We start from the raw sequence: 25,410 nt of genomic DNA, 5'->3' as shown, positions 1-25,410 counted from the left end.
ATTGCCATATGAATACTACGATAAGTTACATGTGTCAGGTTGTCAAACATTTATCATGCTGGTAAAAGTTGACGAAAGAATTGAGTGGGACTTAAAAGAGAAAAATGCTCAAAAAACAACAACATGAAGGCCTTATCTTGGGAAGGAAGATAAAGAGCCAATGCATGAGGTACCTATGGTTTCTGGCCCTAACGCTTATCAAACACCATTTCCGAAGCAACCTAACAGGGTTTGGAAAAACTCAAGGCAGTTTGAGCCAAAGAAAAAGCCTATAAAGCAATTTACACCACTCCCACGACCATTGTCGCAGTTATTACCTATGTTACTATAAGGGCATTTGGTAGCAAAAGAGATATCAAGAGAAAATCCTCCCATATTTCCTAGGTATGACGAGTCAAAAACCTATGTGTATCACATGGGAAAAAAGGGACATGATGTGGATAATTGCCTTACTCTAAAATTCAAGGTTCAGCAGCTCATTGACAAGAATATTCTTAACTTCCCAGAACCAGAACCAAATATGCATCAAAATCCACTTCCTAAGCATAATGTGGTAAGCATGATTTGGAATACGAGGCCAAATAAGAACCTCTCGATGAGGGCATGCCCGATTTCGCCAAGAGGCATTTCAAAAAGGTGAAGTCGTAGACAATTTAGGAGAAGATTCTGGTGAATATAATTTTCAAGTAAAGTATACCCCGCTGCCTTAGGTATTTAAGGACGAAGTAATTGTGCCCGATGGTTGGGGCGGTATGGATGATGAGGTGAGTCCCAAGGAGGAGATTCCATTTGAGGGAGCAAAGTTCGAAGAGGAGATAGATGAGGATGAGAAAGAGAAGGAAAAGATTCGTCAGGGTGAAAGGCATTTTACCCAAGAATCACTCAAGCAAGGCGAGACTGTAGATTTACTCGGTCAAGACAGTGGCAGGTACAACTACCATGTAAAATATACCCCTTCTCCATGGGCATTTAAAGACGAGGTTATCGTGCCTGATGGATGGAGTGGTATGGATGAAATTCCAATCAACAAGCTAAATCTTGAGGAAAAGGAAGATTGAGAGGAACAAAAGAAGGAAAAAATTCGACGAGGTGATAGGCGGTTTATCCGCAAAGCACGAAAGCATGGTGAAACTGTTGACCTGTCACGTCAGGATATCGGTCATTATAATTACCGTGCCAAGTATACACTCCCTCCATGGGCGTTTAAAAACGGAGTCGTCATACCCGATGGTTTGGGTGGTATGGATGACGAGGAAGCTAATAAAAGTATCGTATCCATGATCACACTATTTGTGATCAAACCTGATGAAGTGGACAAGTACGGGAAGGAAGGAAGTCATATTGAACCGATTACTATTCAACTTTAAATGGATCTACTCAAGATTGAGGAAAAAGAACCACAGCTTGTGATTATTACTCTGCCTCCAAACAGTTTGATATTAAATGCGTACCTTGGAATTACGTACCAAAAAAAGTCGATGCTATAATCCGATCGGAAAGATGTCTATTACGCTCCATTCAACTGTTATATATGGTCGCTAGCAAAGTTGCCTTCAAAAGTCTCGCCGCCAAGTCCTTACCTTTGGTAGCCCTAATCATCCATTTGAGTTCATCATTCCATCCTCCTAAAGAACGCCGAATTCCATATTGTGTAAGGATAGTACACCAAATGCTTCCGGTCCATGTGCACTAGAAGAATAGATGTTCTCTGCTTTCCAGACCAGACATACAAAAATTACAGTGGATATCTACTTCAGGCTTCCAATGTGATATGATTTCCGATGTTTGTAGTCTATCCCTACAAACTAGTCGGCCGATGAAGTTGTGCTTGCTGAAGCCTCCTTTCATTCCACAGCCGGTCTCACACTCCTGGTCTCATTGTATACCTCTTGGCAACAATCTTGGTCTAGATATGACCAAAGCTAAAGCCAGTCTCAGTTGAAGAATACAACGCCAACTCCATGCCATAGAACCCTTGATTTCAAGTTGCATAATCAAATTGCCTCTACACTTGGTACTGTTAACCCATTTACTCCATAAGGAAGACGACGAACAATTTATGAGGTTCCAAAGCATACGTCCAAGCAAAACTTTGTTCCATAATTTTTTATGAAGCAACCCTAGACCTCCTTCCTTTTTTGGCGAACAAACAAATTCCTAAGCAACTTTATGTAATCCATGGCCTTCTGTATTTCCAGCCCATAAAAAATGTCCCAAGCAAAACTTTGTTCCACGATTTTCCTCACTTTTGAAGGTGTTTTCTACATTGGTGGAAAATGTTTTCCTTGACTAGTTTATCTTCCGTGAACCGAACACCGGAAAATCCACGTTTTCCAGGAAGTTGTTTTCTGGCGAGGTCGAGCTCACCTGAGGCCAGCAAACAAGCTAGGCGAGGTACCCAAGGTCGCCACAACCTTGGGCGAGGCCCGAGCTCACCCGACCGGCCTTGGGCGAGCTCGACGTCGCCGGATCAAGCAAGACCGAGCCTCACCGGAATCTGGCAAGGCTCGAGCTCGCCTGTGGCCAGTCACATGGGAAGAAGAAGAAGAAGGAGAAAAAAAAGAAAATATAAAATTAAAAATATTTTTAAAAATAAAAATAAAAATTATTAAAAGTAATGCAAAGAGGAAAATCTTTTCCATATCGAACAATGGAAAATATTTTCTGAGCCTTTTTAATATTTCAGCCGAACACCGGAAAATTGTTCCATTTTTCAGGAAAATAACTTCATGGAAAACATTTTCCAGAAACGTAATATTTTCTGCGAAACGAACGGAGCCTAAATGTAAAATTATTTCTCAAGAGATTTCTTTGACAATAGTTACCAATCCCTTTTATTTAGGTTTATGCAAATTGCAGAATCCATGATGCGCGATTGTAGAGGCATTTCAAGTTTTCGAGTACAATCACGAGGAGATGGAAGGTTGAATGAGATCATAAGAGACGAGAATGTGTATTTGGATGAGATGCGTGGCTACGTGGTTTTCCAAATTATGTTTGGAAAAGGAAAATGATGAAGGAAGGAAACGGATGAAGGCCATGAAAATAGATAAGATGTATAACCGAAGATGTAAAGCCTAATGGACTCACGTACCCAAAGGACAAAGGTGAAGGAGCATAGCGAATCCAAGTGCAATTTAGTCCTTAAACTAAACAATCCCTGCACGTTAGCTCAATGTGCAATTTAGTCCTTGAACTTTTAATTTTTTCAATATACTCCCTAAACTTTAGCCTAATATTCAATGTGGTCCTTGAACTATATGAAAATGTTCAATATAGTCCTTCCATTAATTTAAATTCAGAGACTACATTAAACATTTTCATATAGTTTAGGGACTATATTGAACACATACCATAAGTCTAGGGACCACATTGAATAAATTAAAAGTTCAGGGACTACATTAAACATTAAGCTAAAGTTCAAGGACTACATTAAACAAATTAAAAGTTTATGGACCAAATTGTACATTGTGTCAAAGTTTAGGGATTATTTATGTCATTATCCTTTTTTTTTTCTTTTTGGATCAGAAGATACAATCCAATAGTCTAACACGCCAATTTCGAAAGAGTAATTGATTTTTACATAATCAGGGACAGTTCTTTATCTTGGAAGGGAAAAAATTAAATTTAGGAGATGAAACCGAAAGTACCGAAGAATTATTTCGATGTGACAGAGATAGTTAGCTACTGTTAATTACTATCGTAAACTTAATGGTCGGCTCATTGACTGATTAAAACAAGTTATCAAGATTAAATTTGGCAGAGCCTTGTAATTATTGAGGCTTCTTCTATTTTTAGTTCCAAAACCGAAATCACAACTCTACCAGTTTTGGGCGTCTACAAAACCCATGTCCCCGCTTTGTACGAGTCTTAGCGAAAGAAGGTATTGGGTTATCGCAATATTCTTGCTTAAAGGCATTTGAAGTACTAAGTCTTTGCCTCTGTATTCTTTCTCCAGTAGCTCTCACTCAAATAGCTCATACTACTTTTAAGCTGACATGGCATTTCCAGACTCTTTGAATTCTATAGAGATCTCTATTTTCAGAATTTAAATCACAGAAGTGAGAGCCTTGTCAACGACTTCAGCTTGGACAAGCAGAACTGATCCATTAGTATTATACATTACGCTGCATGTACCTATCTCAGCCTTTTCGCAAAGACTCGGTATATTTTACACTTCATAATATAAGTTTCAAGCTATGATTCACAGATGCACGAGAAGAGCGATTTGTAGATGTTTGTCCCACTGTACCATGAGAGCAGCACCTCCGTGGACCTTCGGAGTAACCTGGGTAGTCACAGCAAAAAATCTCGAATTCGAACCGGCCTTTTTATTGCATTTGTGAAACCCTGCGCAAAAGGAAATCACTAACTCATAAGCAGCGAGCTTTAAATCAAGTATTCAAACGAAAGAACATAATCTAGTAAGAACAGTAGATATACACAATCTTTTATAATATTTCGGCTGTTGCAACTACTGATTAATGAAGTCTGTCCGTAACTGGTGACAACGTAATTGCACCAAGGGCATGTCACTTCATATGTTTTTATTTTTCAGTAATGAATCTCAAGAATGTGCAAAAGATGGCAATAAGTTATTGGACAGTAATTGCCGCAGAAGCTTTCTCATGGCCTTCAATCCTGCTTATCTGAAATTGAACAGCATATATTTTCATATTCTGGTGGGAGTCGAAAATCTCTGAGGAGGGGCTTTCTCTTGGAGTTTGCTTTCCATAACCTATATGCCTATCGCCTAGGGCAATATAACTCCATTTTGGGATGTTATGTTTGAAAATCACATTCATTCTTTCTACTTTGTTACCAGCTTCTATTAAATGAGGGTGGCATAAAATATTTTACCTCATTAAACTTGAAAAGCAAAGGATATGAGTCTCTCTTTAAGGTGGTCAGCTTTTGGGCGGCATTGTCCGTGTTCTGAGAACCTTCAGCCTTCAATTTTCTAAACCTGTTCCACAGAAGGGATAATATTAAGCAGAATCAAGAATAATACGTGCTCTAAGGCACATTAAATTGTATAAAATCTTTTTCCGCAAGGAGCGGATCTCCTATTCTATGTGCAACACCAACAGAAAGATGAGATCTATGTTTGTCATGGAGCCATGAAACTTTTGGGGATAACGACACTAACAGCGTTATCAATTTCGTACAACGCTCATTTTGGTGCCATAACTTTTCAAGCAATCATTCAAGTGTCCTGACTTTTACAAAAGCAGATCATTCTAGTTACATCGGCAATCTTCTTGCCGGAAAATTTCCGATGTAAATTAAGTTATGTGTTTCTAAAAGTTATGACGCGAAATGATTGTAAAGTTATAACACCAAAGTAAGCGTCGTACGATAATTATGGCACATTTAGTATCCTTTTCCCAAACCATTGAGATGTAATGCAGAACCAAATTTATGCATCGATCAAAAGCTCCTAAATCATATCAAGCATTTCAAAACCAAATTATGCTATGAAAGGCTATTGGTAACATCAAGGGAGATAGATCACAATTTCTGTAAGTTTTAAATATACACAAAAAGAGGGTGCCGTGTTAAAATTCTACAGACAATCTATGTGGAGAGTGAAGTAAGCTAACAGAGGAAATGAGGTGGCAATTATGGTAGCATCATTCAAGAAGAAGAATTACTTGATTTCATGCTGGCCTAGAATTTACAAGAGGAGCTGCTGCTTATAAGAATCTTCAAACTTAAAACTATCGTAGATGTTAACTACAGACTAAGTTAGGAACTCAGATTTAGAAGGACTATAAGTGAATTTAGCTGCTATCTATGAAGTATAGAAAGGAAAGGTCGTGGAACCACGTGGCCATATATGAAGAAATGAAGAAAAATGCTTTACAAGAAAGAGACTAAGCATTTCCTAACTTTTGAATTTGAGAGGTAGATGATATTTTACCTGGTCAGGACAACACTATAGCTGTAATTGTGAGAGGAAGCTTTTAAGAAGGATATTGTGGATTACAGAAAGAAAAGTGAGTTCTGTCTCCCCTATGTATTCTTCAATCCGAAGTTTTAAACAATGACCACTCTAGTTTAAGTCAGAAGGTTGAAAAGAAAAACTGAATAATTAACCTGTCAAAGAAGCTGGAGCCAGCAGAAAGCTTTTTAGAAGCATTAGTAGGCTTTAGCTTCACATCCACGGTGGTAGCTCTGTTATGAGCAAGGGATGAAGAATTAGTGGAGGCACTCGCATTAAACTGAGTAGAGCTAGATTTATTAGCTCCACTCCCAATGTCCTTCATAGCACAAGTGGCCACATTGAGAGAATTGTATCTTGCTCCAGCAGTCTTCTCTCCTTCAATATACTGTGTTTCTCTGTTCCGTCTGTCAGTTGGATATGCAGATTTCTCAGCGCTCCCATGCAAAATCTTTTGTTTTTCGACCTGAGATTTATTGGATTGAGGGATGTGAGCGACAGAAAATTATGTCAATAAAAAAGGGAAAGCTCCGTAACAACCTAAACCACAACATTCAAATCATACACGCACTTGCGGCTTGGACTGTGTGTGCAAGCACCCAGACACAAGCGGGACAAACACACAAGCACATGGCATGCCTGCGGCACTCATGCCCACAGAGAGAGAGAGAGACAGAGTCTGCAAGGCCAACCAATTAACATGGCCACTTTCTCAGCTGAAGCAACATGATAGGAACATAAGCTTCAACAGTATTGGCAGTAATTTGTGTCAAATTAATTAGCATCAACATATAAATCAAAACTTCCTTTTCAGTAAAAGATAGGATAGATCTTTATTGCCATTAGATTAGTGTGGGCCAAGATAAAACCAGATGCATTAACAGAGAGATTAAACTTTAATGTCCCTCGACTTTGAACAACAATTTTTTTGTACGATTTGCACTCAGCTCATGATCAAGCCAATCTCATAAAAGTTTCTTTAGTTGAAGCTAACAAGTTTTCCTGCTCCAGTTTACCACTGGGAGAACATCATCTTGAGCAATGAGATTGCGCTTCTAAGACACTTTTTACTACATGCAGCAGATCATACCTCTCGGTACATATTTTAAAGCACATTGACGAGACAGAAAAACTTGCTGTCCTTTCTTAACAACATATCTACCAGGAGTTAAAAGTTCAAGTATGTCTCAATTTCATTCTCTGGCTGATTGTTGTGATGATAAAGCTAGACAGACAGATTGGCATGAGAAGATTACAGAAGGTATTTATGCACCAAAAGTTACTTCAAATCTTTATGCCAATACAACCTCTAGCTGGATAGTCATATCTTTCTCCTCTTTCAACAAAGACAGACGGAAGACGTTCAATTCACAAAATGCTCAAAATCCTTTCTCTTTAAAGACAATATTTGTTTTAAAAAAGATGCCTATATTTAAATGCTTCTGTTCTTTTAGGCTGGAATCAGTTGGGAAGAAGAAAATGGAGCCACCTACAAGGTTGTTTGTTGATAGAACATTATGTCCAAGTAAAGCGAACCGCTCAACTTGATTTTCCAGACCCAATCAGTTTGAGAGAAATTAGCACACAAAACAAAAGCACTAAGCTAAAGGACTTTATCAACCTACCTCATGGACTAACACCTGCTTCATTGCTGCTGAAAGTATGTGATGACTAGACTTGTAGTCCTGTTTAGCACAGACAAGAGCACTTTGAGAACTATATAATTAACAATTACATAGCATGCGAATTAGGACATGTAATTTACAATCCTTACCTTGAAGTTGACATAATCATGAATAGGCGGATCAAAACCAAGTGAAGAGGAATTCGAGATAGCTTCCTCTTTCAGGTTACCCAGTGGACCAGAATTTGTGTTCTTATATGTCATAGAATAAGACACCATTGTGCTAACCAATTGATTCAGATCAATCTTCTCCTTCTCCGACAACAAGTGGATTGCCACCTGAGAGAAGTCCAAAGTCCTATTAAAGACCATAGCAACAAAGCAACAATGAATTGGTACTTGCATTGAAGTTGTTCTTTGCATGTAGTGTCAGCTGTCACCTTGTTTAAGTACCAGCAGTTGTAGGAATTGTGAGGGGTGGTAATTCATGTGTCATGATATTAGAGTCGGTTATTTGTCATTTTGTGTCATCACTAAAATGTATCAACATAGATTATAGAGTGTTTTCTATACAAAATGGATGAAAATGTGTAAATTCACGTCATTTTTTAGTTAAACGTGTTATGTCATGCTAAGATTGGGTTTCTCTCTTTAAATTCGTTTTGCGTAAAGTTCGTGGTCACTTCTCGTATTTAGAATTGACATCCCTTGGGATGCTTGGCCAAGGATTATTTCAGGTGAGAACTACAAAATGGCAGCAAACTAGTATCATGCATGTAAGGAAATATGGAAAAGCCACTCGTTTCATTCTAATTCTTTTTTCTTTTTTTTTAAGTTTTGTTTCCCCTCAATCCCATATGGTCCAATTCCCATGTTAGGTTACATGGAATTACAGTCATGGATTTACAAACAGAATGAGGGATACCATATGCTCTGCTACGACCAAAAGCTGGTATGGAAAAGTTGTCGCAAAATTGTGCTCTTGCCCAAATTAGAACTTTCAAACAATTATTGAGAAATCATTTGGATCTAGAATAAAGAGCACACTGATCTCGTAGCTACGTTTAAAATGAAGCCATACTAATTTCAGCAGGAATGTATGAAATCGTAAGCGACATCCTCGTGAAACTCTCAAAGGACCTAAAAATGAAGCCGATCTTGCGAAACTATATACAATTACCTTGATAAAGAAATTTAATGAATTCTTACCTAAGTTATTACATTTCTCGGTTTAACAATTACAATCAACAGTATACAAAAATAGTCGATGTGATATCACCAAATCTCAAGCATAAAGTACGCCAACGTACAAATAATTCTTGCGTGGATGGTGGTTTTAATTCAGGTTTTGATGTTGGTCTTTAATGTAATACGCCTCTACTTGCCTTGCTAATGACTCTATTGTTTTACGTTAGAATAATTAAATATTAAACCACGCATTCATCTAACAGTTTAAGCTTTTGGAAGAGATAGTAGTGGTCCCACATAATCTCACATGGTATTAAAGCTGGAGGTCCTAAGTTTGAATATTTCAAGGCCCTATTTGCCTCCCCAATTAATTATGTCCACGCTTGGTACTAGGCAAAAAGACCAGACTAAACGTGAGGGGGAGTGTTAGAATAATTAAATATTAAATTACGCCTTCATCTAACAGCTTAAGCTTTTAAAAAAGTTGGTAGTGGTCCCACATAATCTCCCATTTTACACGGAGCCAATGTTGATCATTTACTGAATCTTAAATGTGTTGTTCTTTGCTTTGAAGATGTTTATGGCCTTAGGATTGATAAGTGAAGTCATGCCAGTGGGCCATTGTTGAAAGTTTTAAAATTCTCATGGATGACTTAGTTCTAAAGTTGAAAGCCCTCTGAAATTTCTTGCTCTCCCTTAGGGCGATCCTTTTAAAAGTGTGAGAGTGGAATGGCAGTCTCAAAACATTAGAAATAAATCAGAGTAGTTGAAAGAGGGCCTATCTCATGAAAGGTGGTTGAGTTACTCTGTGTTTACAGAGCCTAAGTAGTTTGATATGATGCATAAAGCTGACCAAAATTAGTAGAATAAGGCTTGAGCGGTTGTCATTGTGATGCTCAATTACACCTATAGTTGTATGTGTTCAAATAAAAGTAATCTATGAGCGCTTCCATTTTACAAAGATAAAGCACTCTGCGTCCCATAAATAAAAAAATCTTTAGATTAAGCAATTCACTCAATTTGTATTCCACTGAATAAAGGGAAAGTACTTTATAATTTCAGATATGGAAACAACTTTAGATTAAGCAATTCAATGGTTCTGCATTTTCTTACATATGAATATGACCATTTACCTTTATGTATCAATTTAATTAAATAATAGGACACTCTAATGCTCAAGTAGTCCTATACTCTGATCTGAATTCTATACACTGAACCAACTTAAAAACCTTGGCCCAAGTACATGTTTCGGTGACCTTTTACATCTGATAAATGTAGTTTAGGGAGGCAAAAGGCAATATATCCTTCAAAGCTTATATATTGGTAGACCAAGAAGTTTAAGAAACCAAGTTTCCTCATCTTTTCTCTTACCTTCAGTTAATACAATTAAAATAAGATCTGACTGACAAAATCAAGACATTAAAAGATATTATCCAAAGCTTCAACATATGGCACAGAAGCCTACACAAGTTCTTCCAAGAGTCCAACAAGGTTTGCTACCAAGAAAGTTTATCTCCAAAAAATTCAACCAAAGCATGCAACACATGATACTAGAATAACATACAAGTCAACACATGCAAAAATTTTAGAGTTCCGATTAAGAAAAAAGTTTGCTTTCATATTATCACCAAGGTCATCCTCATAGACAATTGAATATCAAATGATAAGAAAAGTTGGTAGAGTGGAATACTACTGTTCCTCCATGTTTCACAAATTTACAATAGACAAACTCTGAGAAATCACTTTGCCAAGTAGATTGGCAAATTGGAAATGAGTATTTAACAAGTGGAACATATTCAAACACTCAACAAAACCTTGGCACATCACTTTGCGAAGCAATTTTATAAATAACATTTTTTTCACATAAAAAAAAGAGCATATCAAAAAGGCAATTGTATAAATTGAGTAGAAGCAAATTACCGGCCTCAAATTTGGTGGAGAGAGGATATGCAACAACGGAGAAACTGAGTCTTCAATAACGGACTTAATTGATAAATGCCTCGATAGATGAGGAGGAATCCTATGACACCAGTCCCGTAAAGCGTCTGCCCTCTCGATTAACATTGTTCGACATCTGAAGTTCATACATGAAGAGAATAAGACAGGTCAAGAAATAACAAAGTACAAGCATTTTGCATCAACTTTAATGTCATGCACCTTTGGTAAGACTTTGGCCACTCAATATTTGCTTTCTGAACTTGAGCTACATGGCGATGTACAGCTATTGCAATAGAAGGCTGATAAACTTGATAAAAAAACACATTTAAATGAGCTTCTCGAATATCAGACACATTCAACATGGAAAAGTTGACATTGACAGGTAATGCATCTTACCTTGAAGATGCATCTGCTGCGAGCGAAGGATATATTGGTGAATCAGGTCAGAAACACCAATGCTATCGAGGCACACAACCTTTTGGTTAACACAATATAATCAGATCACAGGTCATAGTAATTTATGCAATAATGTCATAGTTCAATATAGTCATCTGCACTAATCATCAGTAACCAGAAAGTCGTTGGCCTTACAGTTTTCCACATTACAGGATCATGATAATGAAGCTGCAAAAAATTTTCATGAATCCCTTCCAAGACTAGATCATAGTCACCGCTGCATTAACCATATAAATCCAATAAGGTCATCCACTGAAGACAAGGACTGGAAAGTGCCATTCTTGGAAATCCCCACCTACCGACTAGAAATCAGAGAGTGCAAAGCGTCGAATTCGCTGGACAGACTGCTGGCAATACTAGACTTTCTGTCCCTTTTGATTTTTCTCTTCTGGAAAATCTGCAAGAGAGAGTCCTCGATTACTAGCTGTAAGCGAGAAACTAGAGATAATCAGATAAATTTTACAGATATCAACAACTTCATTGGACCTCTTTCCATATATCAAAGATACTTCTTGAGACGTCCTTTCGACCAACCACTTGAGAACTTATGTCCACCTGAAAGACAGCAAAGATATATGAGTATTGGCGAAACTCAACATAGCCAATTGCCACTGGCAATGATATGGAGAAAATAGAAACCAACAATTCTTAGCATGCAATTTCCAGTAAATCTACTCAACTCTCACTAGATCATCCTGTAAGTATGTAGGGAATGGCTATTTGGTCTTCCAAGAGAAGGGAAGTTCACTTCCCCAGAACCCACATGTAAAGGGATTGCAGACACTTTCCCGCTACAGATTAGCAGGAAGGATCCATCAATGTACAGCTACAAGGTCACGTTGGTTATCCAATACTTACTTCTCACAGTCATGACTTTTACATAGCAATTCATGTGTTAACGTAGTTAAAATCTACCAATTCTCTATGTCAATGGAAAAATCAGATTTGTCTGGCTACATTAATAAAAATAGCTTGACTTCAACTGGTAGATCCAAAAAATTCAATTTTAGCAGAATTTAAAGCAATTGGAACCTCCGACCAAAATAAAAAAAAGCAATTGGAACCAACTTCAAAGAAGTTGCCAATTTGCTCAATCTACCCACTGCTTTTATTGAGCTAATCAAACAAATGAGATTTAGAGTTATGCTTCTCCTATTTACCAGAAGCATAGTACGCGACCCGAGCTCTGGCACATTAAACTACAAAGAACATTAACCCAACGAAAAATGGTTTGAAAGCCATCCTCTATCTAGCATTGTAGATATAAGGGACTAATGCTAAATTATATAAGTTAAAAGCTAATCATTAGTATAGTAAACAAGAAATTTTTGCAGATAAGAGTCTTACCACATTGAGACTCTCCTTCTTCTTGTTGAGAAACTGAAGAGTATTTAAACAAGATCGGATGTCACATTCTGAAATTAAAGACACGGAGTCAAGCATTTGAAGGAAATAATTACACATGAAAAGACCAAGCAGACAATCAGACTGTCCTGACAAATGCATATGATGCATTGCTGGAGCATCTGATACATTTCGACCATCAACTCACCAGTGTACTCTGCAAGGGCAGTAAGTGAATTTGCGCTTGTTTTCATTCCCTCCTTGTTACAAATATACTTAAGTCTGTAATTAAATAAGAGCAAGAGCTTGACATTTTTTTGATAAAATATAGAGTATTATAGTACCAAAGTTTAACATGAATAAGTTGAGGGGGCACAAAAACCATGGATTCAATTAAGATATAACTGAAGTGTCAGATAAGTGCTTGAATCACTAAACAGTACAAAAAAAGCTTTACATTCAGTAAGCACCAAATAATGAATCAGACTCGAAAAGATTTCATGGTCGATGTTTTCCTCATTAGGTAATATCCTTTGGGTAAAATTGCTACCAAGCATACTACCTGCTACCTTTATTTGCTAGATGGTCTTCTTAGAAAATTTTATTATCATATTTATTATTTATTCAAAACCATTATGTATAGATTGTTTGAACAACAGATACTGAGATCCAAAGCACAGTTACCAGGAGTCCCAAATTGAGGGGGAATATCCATGAATGAATCACATATACTTTGTTAGCTGGTTTTTCTAATGTGTTACAGCTTGAATGTCTAATCCTCTGGCAATCGCTACCAATTCTCTCTCATATGATACCACAAACATATCTCCAACTAGTGACAAATGTCTCGGACAGAACGCATGCTTTTTGGTGCATTACAAGGTTGGAGACCCATCAGATGTGTTCCATCCTAGCACTAGAAAGTTATTAAAGCTTCAAAATCAGTATTGCTGACACATACAAAATGATCATATATATATAGTGCACTATAATAATCATTTAAGTTTATTTTCTCCATAGTGTATAAACAGTTATAACCACTTCGATCTATAAGCAAGTGGTTGCAGGTACTTGACCCATAACCCACAAAGCATCTTTGACGTAATCTATGATCGATTGAGTCCAAATGGCTGCCAATGAGTAAAAAGAAGACAATTTCTTATTGAAAGTTTCAAACAACCTGTTACATGTGGGACATCACTATCCAAGTTGCCATATGGTTATTAAGGAAGTACAAAGGAAAAAAACCAGTATAAAACTTATGCCCCCTCATATGTGCAGAACTTACAACGACCAGACATAAAATAGATTTCAGAGTAACCATTCATCACCTGCTCACTATTCGGCTAATGGACGGTTGGACAAATGTATGAACCCTGTGTCACAAAGAAGCAAATACTTACTCAAGTTCAAGTACTTCAAAACTCTGAGCAAGACAAAATAAATGATATTGATTTTAGTAAAAGCAGTATGTATGATCCAACACCAATCATGCAAAAGCCTGAAGAGATACACTTCCAAAGAAACACACGTTGAAACCATAAAATAGATTGCTTATAACTCACACAAGACACTAAAATTTTTATTGACAAGTCAAGGAAGCATGCTTAAACCGTGTTATCCTCATGCAGCTTCTCATAAACAAAAATCTCCTTCTGAAGGATAATGTGGATATCGATCTACTGGCTGTTGATTCTGTGTTTAGCAAACTATCATATGCTAAGGCAGAATGCCCAGTTGCCTACCAGCCAGAAACTCACTTGCTAAGTCAATCAACATTACCTCAAAGAAGAATCACCCATCTTTTAGATCAGAATTAACCAATCTCATTATCACAAGGATTAGCTTAGTCTTTCTATTGATGTAATTACATTCTAATAAGACAAGGGGAAAAGTCCTCCTCTTATAAGCGGGTTTAGGCTTAGCTTTGATATGAAAGGATGCAATTTGACCATATCACATAAGCTACAGAGGCCCCCAGTAGATGGTGAACATATACCTGGAGATAGGTTGGTAGCCAAATACAAGATGGACAGGAAGGACAATTTGTTCATGTGAAACATAAAACAACAAGACAAAAAATGAGACTCAATGGTTAGGGAGTCTAAGAGCACCCATTCTTTGTTAATAATATACACTACGTGATTATCTACGAGATATGCCTCTGTAGCTACTAACACCACAGACATAATATTCCTCAACAGTTCATGGCATCTAGTAGGAGTTTGCATGAGATACCATTGTCAGTTGTCAAGTGAACTGCAGCTAAGTCTACATGTGAATATCTGCTGCTGCTTTGAAAGCAGTTTGAAGTTTTACTGTCTTTGTTGAACTCAGTCAAGTCTAGGGGATAGTGCAAAATGGGCATCTTTGTTTTCGATTTCAAGGGGGGGGGCAGTTCACCTATAGAACCAAGGCATGCTTTTGGAGGAAAAGATAAAAAAAGCAAAAACTAAAAATTACAAGAGGAAAAACAAATGAACTAAGTGAGCACTCTTGAATTGGTGTCCCTTAGTTTATGTTTTCTGCAAACGACATGGTTTTGATAGAATTGAGGGAGTAACTCCAAAGCTCAAAGCATGGGACGTACTGGAAGATGAAAGTTTCATCTATACAGCATGAAGAGGAAACTGGACTGTAAATCCGGGAGGAAGAGGGTAGCAACAAAGCTCCAGCACAAACCGAGGATCAAGAAATAGCATCAAAAAGCAAATTAGATACCTTTGCTTCATTTTGGCAAATGATAATGTATTGATGGAGATGTTACAATTGACATAAAAGCATGATGGATGCAATGGCAAAAGTGTTGCCAAGTTCGGCATTCTGTATAGGTCGGCAGTAAGGCTGTATATGCTCAATGTAACAAAGAGTTCAGAAGCTAAATGTCTTTGATCTATAAGATGGACATAAACACAAGGTGGACCACTTTAAGGATACCAAGGTGGAAGCTAATTCAAACCTAATCACAATAAAGAATGCCGATGACCATTTTCTTCTTCACAAACTTTAGCATCACAAAACGTGAGATAAAATAGGTTGAAATCATGACAAAAGTTCCTCGTCAAGTATATAACATACTACATCATTGAACTTGCATTGCATCACATGTTCATTTGACATTCAAAGGAAAATTTGGGCCCACATAATGATAGTGTTCATAATATTTACGGCTACTAATGCAAGCTACTAAGTTCAAACTTTGAGAAATGGAAACCAATGATAATTATTTTCTTTTCTTTTATAAGTAAACGCACTGGACTAATGTGGTTCCTAGAGAATGCAAGCCACTACAATGTCATCTAAAATACGTGGAAAACAATTTAATAAAAAGCAGAAGAGACTTACTTTGCAATCTGACGTAATTGTCTCAAGGCAGGAGCATAAAGGTCATTACATATGCATATTACCTGTAATATGCGGATCATTCACTATGAAATTTAATAAAAGTAATTTACAAGAAATATGTCTGAGCACTGAACTAACAGGTCTCAATAGTGACGGAGTCTTCTGCCTCTTCTTTGAGATCTTTCTAGATTGTTCTTCTATTGCAGCATTTTGCTTTCCTTCCTCAAATTTCCTTCCAGCAGAGACCTTAATATGTTATGCAATGAATGAGGAAATTATAAGTTCAGGCAAAATAAAATACTTGATCTGATAAAAACCTAGTTTAGAACAAAATAAAGAAGAGTTACCACGAGAATCTAATTAAACATAGGGAGCCCTATACTCTCTTTAATTAAGACATAAGAAAAGGAATCACACATATAAGAGGAATCATAAATCCTCAAGCTTTTAATCATGTGGACTTGATTTTGGGAATAAAATCCTCAGTTTGTAAGTTACTTCTGATATTAGGATTGCATACATGCTCTTACCAAAGTTCAAATCACTAAAGCCATATATAAAGCCGCTCTCAAAACCAAAAAGGAGTTCAATAACAAGATGAATCATCAACTATACTAACCAAGGCATTTACATCCTAAGCAAGTTTCCACTATACCAGAAGTGTGAAATATTAAGCCAAAATAGAGATGGGAGATTCCTTGAAGTCAAAAGCTCTCTTCTTCTGCTCCTCCCCAATCAACCAAAACATAGAAAGAGGAGTTGAGGTAGCACGTCTTTTCTTGTTGTGCTGTAATTGAATGCCCTGCCAAGCCCAAAGTTTTTGCTCAATAGAACCTCCAATATCCCAAGATAACCCAATGCAAGCAGAGGCAGCTGTCGCAACCCTTCTCATCCAAGAACAATGAAGGAGGAGATGCCGAACGGTCTCTGCCTCCTTTTTGCAGATGAAACACCAATTAACCTATACTTTGCCTATTTGTTGAAGGTTATCTTCCCAAGCAAAAAAAAAAGAAACTCTTGTTGGGATTTTCACTTTCCAAATTGCTTTTCAAGGAAAATCCAATCTACCATGAAAACCCTCCCTATCTAGCAGCTTGTAGTAAGATTTTATAGAAAAGATTCCGTCTCTTTCACCATTCTCCACCAAAGCATCCTCAGAAGCAGTAGAAATCTTCTAATTACACAAAACATATAAAAAAAAAAAAGCACAAACTTCGAACACCCAGTCTTGGGCTTGCCTCAAGAAATCAATAATGACCATGGCATCATTTAAACAATAAGAATCCACTACCAAAGCCTTCTTGTTCCTGGTGATATCAAAGATATCAAAAAACCAATCTTTCAAAGTTGTGTCCCCACACCCAACGTCAGAACAAAACTGTGTCCTATTTCCATAAGAAGAAACTCGCTTCAACCTTCTCTGTCTTCCTTTGTACATTGATCCGTGTGAAGCTCCCCTATCCTCAGTGATCCAACCTGCCTTTTCAAGGCCAAATTTTGCAGCTACTACTTTTCTCCAAAGATGTTCATTTGCAACACTGAACCACCAAAGCCATTTTCGGAGAAAAGCCTTGTTGATTAACAAGAGGGACTTAATGGCTAAACTGCCATTTCAAAAAGGTCGTTTGACTGCTTTCCGATTCACCTAATCGAACTTGTGAGCCTCCTCAATATCACCCAACGAAGATTCATTTTGAATGGCATCCAACCTTTTAGCCACCAAGCAAGGGATGGGAAATAGAGAATGAAATAAATAGGAAGATCGGGAATAGTGCTTTCAATAAGACCAAATCTCCCTGCTTTGGAGAGGGAAAAACTTTTCCAACCAGACAATCACTTAACAAAAACAGGCTCCCAGATATGCTTGTTCTTGGAACTAGAACCAAAAAATGAGACCCAAAACCTATCAGTTACGGATTAGCAAAATTCCAACTCTTTCATACAATCATGTCATCTCTCTCTAATGGGAAACTCCAGAATCAGTTCTTCTTGGGGAGGTATTGGATTACAAAGACTCATAACGTTTGCTTTCCATTAGGGTCATATATGCAAATGTTTTGATGAATAAGGTTTGGAAGTAAGAAAATTAACACCGTTTGATCAAAGCCCTTTTTGGGAAAGAACTGTTTTTTTTTTTTTTCTTTTCTCTAGATACAGCTAAGGGGAGTAAGGTTGGCATACCAAGGGAGTTGAAGGCGCGAGGCACCTAATTATGGAAATCTGTCTGGAGAAATTGGGATAACTTATCTTGAGTTTATCCGCTTCAATGTCGCCCATGGATGTAAGACAATATCTTGGATTGTTTTGTGTTGTGGTTGACTTGGGATAAACATTTTTTTATGATAATTAGCCGCACATCTATGCCATAGCATCACATAAAAAGTTCTGCACTTTCTAAGATAAATAGTCGTCTCATCCACTGGAATTCAAGGCTTGAATGGAACATTGAGCTCATGTCGGTTAGTTTGACTTCTGTGTTATTGTAATTCTTCCTTGCCTTTTTTGTTATCTTAACAAGAGAAATGAGAGATGCAAAGAATTTCATAATTGGTGTGCATTTGAATTGGATTTCTTTTCTATTCAAAACACAAGTTAAATTAAAGAGAAATAGTAGAATTTTTAAAGTAAAATGACGAGTGTAGGTTAAGAAAAAAGTAAAATCCTGAGACACACCAATTAGTTCTATTTAGTGTCACAACCCTTCATTACAGAAGGAAGAATAATCTCATCATAGCTATGGTAGCAAGATAGTTTATTGATTATTACCTTAATTTCGACCCAAAAAATAGCATACCCTTTGACTATCACATACTCACTGCTTTATTGTTAACTCATGAATAAAATATATGATGTAATGTTTAAATTTTAAAATGGCCTTGGTAAATATAATCATAATCAGCAATGAACTCTAATGTCATATTAAGATATTCCGGAAATGCCTTACCAACTTTAGTATAGCCTCCACCGCCCCCTTCCCATCCCCAAGAGCACCATCAATTTCATCAATTATCTGCACAATCAACATCACATTCATCATCTCCAATAGTACAAAAATCCCAAGCAAGACATTTTTAAAGAACACGGACCAAACACTTGGGCTTTGAGTCAGCCATGACAGAGTCCATCTGAACCACATCAAGGATTTTGGCTTCAACTGTTGCCGATGACCGATCATCACTAGCATTGATCTACACAGACAGTCTTTCAAAATTATAGCTGGAACACAAATAGCAAGAGAAAAAACACATGATGAGGCCTAAATGAGAAAAGATGCACATGAGAATGACCCCAAACATGATTGAGGGGATGGGGTGAGAGTGGAAAGTAATCTATTACCAGGACAAACACAGAAGCTCAAGGCTAGAGTCTAAAATAACCACACAATCAGACTTATGACCTTTTGTCATACAGAGAAGGGATATGACAAAGAATTTGATATAAAATGCACTCCTATTTTTTCTCTCTTTTTTTCAGTTAAGCAACCAACCTCCCTGAAAGTCTGGTATAGAGTCCCTGTCTCAGTTTAGTAGACGATTCATTCTGTAATTGTTATAATGTAGGGCAATCTGATCGGTAGGACTCAGATACCGGTTAAGCATGTCTTTTATAGTTCCTCAAAGGTTGTTTCCCAATCCGTCATCATCAACATTTACAACTCATTGATGCCTTTTCAGTTTTTGATGTTATTAGGAAAACCAGCACATAAATGAGAACACCTAAGGAAGGTCTAATAATAACACAAAGCAAAGTATCAAACCTATCATAATCAAAAATCAGCCAAAACCAAGCGGAAATGTATATCTGCTTTGTCTTGCAAGGAAATATCTGTCATGAGGCACTTTCTGATGCACTCATTTGCAATTTTAAAGTCACCCGAAACTCACACAGTAATTAAAAGGCTAGTATATCTATAAATGAATATTAAATCTTGCCAAAGAGAATCAGGTAATACCTCCACTACTCGATACCCACAATGTTTGGCAGCTACATGAGCAAGTGTAGTTTTTCCAAGTCCTGGAGGACCACAGAGTAGAAGGACCTGCACAATTGGAAACAAACGTCCAAAGTATTGACAACATACAGACCAATCTATAAGATGCGCATGGAGATAGTAAAACATTTGCAACCTTCTGAAGAATAGAGAGACAATGTTAAAAGTTAGAAGCAAACAATAATCTAACTGTTTATGTTAAACATATGTCGAAAAGAACAAGATCTGTACAGTTGGTTCTGTAGCAGGGCATGAACATCTTGCTTTTGAGCATCGATGAACAATAATTTTAGCCCCTTCCAACTCACATCCACCCCCCCCCCTCCCTTAAAAAAAACAACAACAAGAAGAAGCAGAAGATTCAATAATGCAAATGAAACACATAGAACGAAGAGATTGCTGCAAGTAATGCAATAATGTTACAATTACTCCAGATTCTCTTCCATTATAGCAGTACTTTCTCCCAGGGATTTGTCAATAGAATCCAGATAATAATTAGGTTTTTGAGATTTACATCCATCCAACAGCATATTGCTTCAGAGCCACCCAATTCTAGCTATTAATACAATGTGAACTGGATGAACAACATTGCTAAATAGATCTTTACATGCATGCCCGTCTATTAGGCAATATATGGGATCCAGATATCAGTTGTGAGATGCTTGTCCATACGTACTGAAAACTACACAACACATTGAGTCAGCACTTCATCAACAACCCTTACTTTAGTACACTTAACAGATTCTTTCAAAAAGTGCTGACCTTCTGCTCCGGTGGGCCAGTAAGCCTTGAGCTTTTGCTGCATGTATCCAGAGTTCCTTTCAGATCGGCATCTGTGTGGCCTGATTTATGAGGATCTTTAAAGCTCTCATTAGTCCAACTTTGCCATCTACTACTCTTGAGTGTATTTAGACTACTATATTTTCTATGCTGACTATGAGCAAAATGACGTCTAAGTGCCAACAGAACCTCATCTGTAGTGCTCCTAATTTCAGACCCAAAAACACATGAATCCCACTGTTTTAGCCATAAAAGTACCTGAAAATGCAACAAAACACTTGTTAAGACATCAGCGTTGGGAAACTATTGAAACGTTCAATAAACAGAAGCATTGGTAAGGCTTAGCCAAGACAGAAAACAGGAGCTTTCGAAAAAAGATGTAATACTCGGAATAAAGTCTTGCCTCACGATTTGTCTGTTCATCACTAAGAAGCTCGCTAAAAGAATTTGGGGCATATTTATCCACCCAAAGTTTCTCCGGTATTATTGGTGTTCCTGGAAGCACTTGATCTTTCATTTCCTCCAAACTCACACATAGAGCCTTCAAAAACATGATCATTGCAATGAGAAAGCTTGCATGCAGAAGGCTTGTTTTACCAAACAAAAACCTAATATCCATGACCAACATTTGGTAATGAATGTAACACCCTTTTATATTAATAATTATATTAACTAAGGTCCATAATATCTTAGACAGGAAATGAAGCTGATACATCTCGCAAAGAAAAATACCAGATGCAAACTGTTGCGAGATATAACAAATAAAATACATCAGGATAAAAGATATTTCGATATTTGATGTGATGCAGTTATTACTGAGCTGATTACATTGAAATACTGAACTGAATTCACTTTAGAATAGCATGGCTACCCAAAACAGCCTAGTAGGACCTTAACAATTGTATCAATCTACTCCGCATGATCCGTTAAATAGGTTCTTCAAGGAATCGGATAGACAAGTAGACAGACTGAAGATGACGTTTTTTGTCTGGGTTTCACCTTTTAGTGAGGTTTTTAGTCAGCTGCACCAACTTCAACTGAAGTTTATCACCTCACCTTGCAGTTCATCTTGCACCAAATACTAAACTGTTCCCAACATAAAGTTACTTCGTGCAATAAGAGATATCTCCCTTTTAACTTTCTAAAAGAATCCATCACATGAACAAAATCTTTGGGATTTATGCGTGCTGAGGTGTTCAGGTCAGTCTATAACATTACAGAACATAAATCTACAACCCCCATACAATAAATCTCACATAAAACAGGATGGTTCTGTGAGACCAATATTGTTCACACAATTGACCAACTAGGGCAATAAAGGTCGAAAAATCTGATAATACAGGGTAAATTTCATATGGCATCATTGAACTTTAATATATTTCACAAACAAGTCATTAAGCTTGATTTCAATCACCAATGTACTAAAATTTTGCTTGTTTGTTGTTAGATGCACTCTGACAGGTTTTAGACCAATTTCCTACAGAAGTTCTGACATTGCTTCTAGAGGTCAGCAACCTTCCTCTGGAGGTGAGGGACCTTTGCCAGCCCTCTTCCCCTTCTTTCTTCTGTTCTACTTTGTTCAATCTCTTTTGATTTTTTAGAACATTTTTGGAACTTTTTGGTAGGGGCTGGATTACAAACCACATCAGCACCCCGTGGTCACAAAGCATTTTCATTGAAAGAAAGTTGCACAATGTCGATAATGCATCAGTTGCAAGATATGAGAGCATACCGCGTTGGTTAATTTGAAAAATTTTATGATCTAACTGCTCCAATTTTTGAGTGACCATATATGAAATTTACCAATCCTACATGCAACAATCTTGAAAAATTAATTCTTCATATTAGCGGGCTGAGAATCGAAGCACAAAGAGTTTTAAATAGCATGTTTTTCTTTATTATTCTTATTGCTTTATGTCTCAGTCTAGAGCCGTTTTGGTCAAGAAGCAACCTGGATCAAAAAGCCCAAAAACAACCAGAGGTCGAAAATAGATGTTTGTGTAACGGGGGAATTGGGGTCAGGTGAATGGGCCACAAGGCCCAGACTACTGGCCAGAGGCCTGGAACGGCCAACCATTTTTATGGACTGGCCAAGCCCTCGGCCACTAGCCCTGAAAAAATAGTCCATTCTTTGAATTTGATAGGCACCTTTACATGCCCAACCGAGCACCCAGTGGCTACGCAAACTGTCCCTATTCCATGCTTTTAAGCCTTTTCCAAGTTAATTGTTGTATTCACATATAAACCATCAAAGAGTATTTTAGGGTTCTTTATCTGACTTTTTGGTCAAAGCACTGAGAGATTGTGTGAATTTTAAGGAGAGGCTTTGCGTAATCAAGGGCTGGAATTGAGAGCCATAGATTTAAGCTTGTAATCTCCGTTGTTCAAAGTGTAATTACTAGCCAAACCATTTAACTCCTGGTGTTGATTTTCTCTTCTCTTTCTGGTTAACTATTGCAATTTTCCACGTTTTTCAGAAGTTCATATTTGCGAGATGGCATGCTTTCTGTTAAGCTGCATTTAAGCACTTGCACTACCAGCAAACCTGGATAGCATTTTTCAAATTCTTAACCTTGCCCCAACACTTCTACTTGCGTAAGTTTATGTGTGACATGGATACCTTGGTGAATGCCTCCTTTTCGCATCTTTGTAGCAGAACATTGACAGATTCAGTGATTAGGCCTGCAACATGATTCGGTGCTAACATCATCAAAAATAAACTTTGATAACTCATATAGAAAGAAAAAGATTGTGGAATTTATAACCATAGGCCCTCTATAATTAAGATTTCCTAGTACACAACATGCCTCAAGCTGAACATAAAAGCTTTCATCATATAGACAAAAATTTGCCTGTTAGAGCACATATTATGAGTGTTATAAAAACTAATCCACAATGATGCTTAACAGCCTTGGGATTTTTCTCAATCCCAATTCTTAAGCCTGACAGTAATCTTGAGAGGAGTGGAGACAAGATTCTTGGGTCCAAACTTAATCGAATTAAATTTTCCATTCGTTGTTGTTACATCATTGCAACCCTATTAGACAGACATGATCAGTCATCTCGCAACTTATCAGCTCCCATGCCTTCACATGAGAGAACGACATCGCAGAGACTTCAACTCCAAGTAATCAGATCAACCATCCTCCAAGCCCATTTCTGGCACAAGCCAGCATACTGAACTGGAGCTTCTGTCTATGATCAAATTAACCATCCAAAACAAATCCAACATGATTCATGGAACCACCAGCCAAAAATAGACCTGATCAATACCTGAGTTGGTTATGAGGCACCACTGTCTATAGACATTCTCCACTGAGGATTGTCCCTATCTTATGTTTAGTTACACTGAGTACCCAACTCCACATCACATAATATTTGCAAGTCAGTCCTTTAGATTGACATGGCCCACGAGTGAGTACAGCCAAGGGTAAAGTGTAGGTTTATGAAGTCCAGGGGTGGACATATAGTTATGTTAAAGTGCATAGTGAGCATGTAGTTCCCCCAAAGCATACTCATTGGCATCATCAGTTTAATCTTACACAAAGGGTGAGGTTGTTTCGTGGAAAATGAATAATTTGAAAAGCATTATCCTTTAAATAATCTTGTGTATCGCTTTCAAAAATAAATTAACAAAAATATTATCATCGTACCTGAAAATGTTTATACATAATGTGAAACATTTTTCATTGATTAAGCGATACAAGCTATCATTTTTTAGGAAAATATTTTCCAAATCATTCATTTTCCGTGAAACAAACGGAGCCAAAATCCATGAATCAATACACACATGGAGGCTCTTACATTTCTGGTAATGTTGCATATTTTGCCACCACTGATTTCTTCTTTTCCAAATAACTAAATTACCTTAATTCCAAAACCAAGACAGATTAAGGCGAGCTACATCCCTCACAATCTCAACCTCACTTCAATCTATTTATTGAATCACTTTATGTTTCTTGATTGTATCTAGCATTATACCTCCTGTTTTTCTATTACCAACTTGTTCGTGTAATCTCTTAACACAAAAATCGATTGCCTTGACTAGCTTGAAATTGGATACTAACATAAGCTCTTCCTCCTACATAGTGTTCCTGACCCACCCAAAAACCACAATAACACTAAAAATGATTACAAACAGGTAAGGCAAGAGGGCAAAAGGAAATTACCATCAGATCGAGCCCTCAAATCCAATCTCTTAGGCCATGAATCGATGTCGAACCTACAGATCTTCGCATAAACCCTGTCCCCTCCGGGTGCCGTCACCGGGACACACTCGCCGTCGATCTGAGACGCGTACCGCGAAATGGCAACCTCCTCCGGCTCCAGAATCTCTTCCTCCCGAAGCTCTGCCCGATGAGTCTCCGGCGGAGGCGAGTAACGCAGCCAATCCTCCTCTTCGCTGTCCTCGTGGTCGTCAGCAGCAACTTTGCTCCGCTTCTTCTCGATCGGACCAGCGGCTTCCTCTCGGGAAGGGCGTTTGCGGTTTTCGAGCTGCTCGTCGACGGATTGCGGAGATCTAGGAGGCGGCGAGGAGGTTCGATTGCGCCGGAAATTGAGCACTTCTCCTTCGTCTTCCTCGTCGCCTTCGGGAGGGTAAGGGTAGGGATCGGGCGGGTGGAGGTCCAGCGGGTCATCTTCGTGGAGGCGAGAGTGAGCTTCGAGCCACTCGAGCTCGTCCGGGAGAGGCATGTCCATGTCCGCGTCCATCGGCGGTTCCACGGCGGCGGTATGCGGCGGTGCTCGACGCGACACGGAGGGAGAAGAGAGAGAGCGCGCGCTGGGGGGCTGAGTGAGGAA

General features: G+C 37.9%; 1 protein-coding gene and 2 long non-coding RNA genes across 3 annotated transcripts in view; 2 read left to right on the top strand and 1 right to left on the bottom strand.

The window, feature by feature from the left end:
* The window catches only part of LOC130140829 (uncharacterized), a 21,243-nt gene extending 5,413 nt beyond the window's left edge, over nt 1-15,830 (top strand). The window contains exons 2-3 of the long non-coding RNA XR_008818838.1: nt 11,077-11,136; nt 15,044-15,830. This is a non-coding gene — a long non-coding RNA (uncharacterized LOC130140829). The remainder of the gene's footprint in view (nt 1-11,076; nt 11,137-15,043) is intronic.
* LOC115683090 (uncharacterized) lies at nt 4,005-25,410 on the bottom strand. Its single transcript, XM_030607515.2, has 23 exons — nt 24,780-25,410; nt 23,231-23,292; nt 21,014-21,151; nt 20,593-20,868; nt 19,792-19,878; nt 18,926-19,027; nt 18,784-18,849; nt 15,978-16,085; nt 15,840-15,901; nt 13,826-13,870; nt 12,703-12,776; nt 12,498-12,565; nt 11,637-11,705; nt 11,450-11,547; nt 11,286-11,367; nt 11,091-11,169; nt 10,914-11,001; nt 10,677-10,830; nt 7,719-7,907; nt 7,570-7,629; nt 6,100-6,410; nt 4,861-4,966; nt 4,005-4,350 (listed from the first exon to the last, which is right to left on the bottom strand). Exons 1-23 carry the CDS (start codon nt 25,318-25,320, stop codon nt 4,297-4,299), a joined length of 2,919 nt encoding a protein of 972 aa, XP_030463375.1. The 5' UTR covers nt 25,321-25,410; the 3' UTR covers nt 4,005-4,296.
* LOC130140830 (uncharacterized) lies at nt 21,148-23,025 on the top strand. The gene is made up of 2 exons (XR_008818843.1): nt 21,148-22,137; nt 22,236-23,025. It is a non-coding gene; the product is annotated as an uncharacterized LOC130140830 (long non-coding RNA).

This window comes from Syzygium oleosum, unplaced genomic scaffold (genome assembly GCF_021117445.2).
Source record: "Syzygium oleosum isolate NSW1041296 unplaced genomic scaffold, Sole_v2.1 Sole_v2.01, whole genome shotgun sequence".
Lineage (NCBI taxonomy): Eukaryota > Viridiplantae > Streptophyta > Magnoliopsida > Myrtales > Myrtaceae > Syzygium > Syzygium oleosum.
The sequence above is the reverse complement of the archived record's forward strand: the minus strand, read 5'-3'. Positions and strand labels throughout refer to the sequence as shown.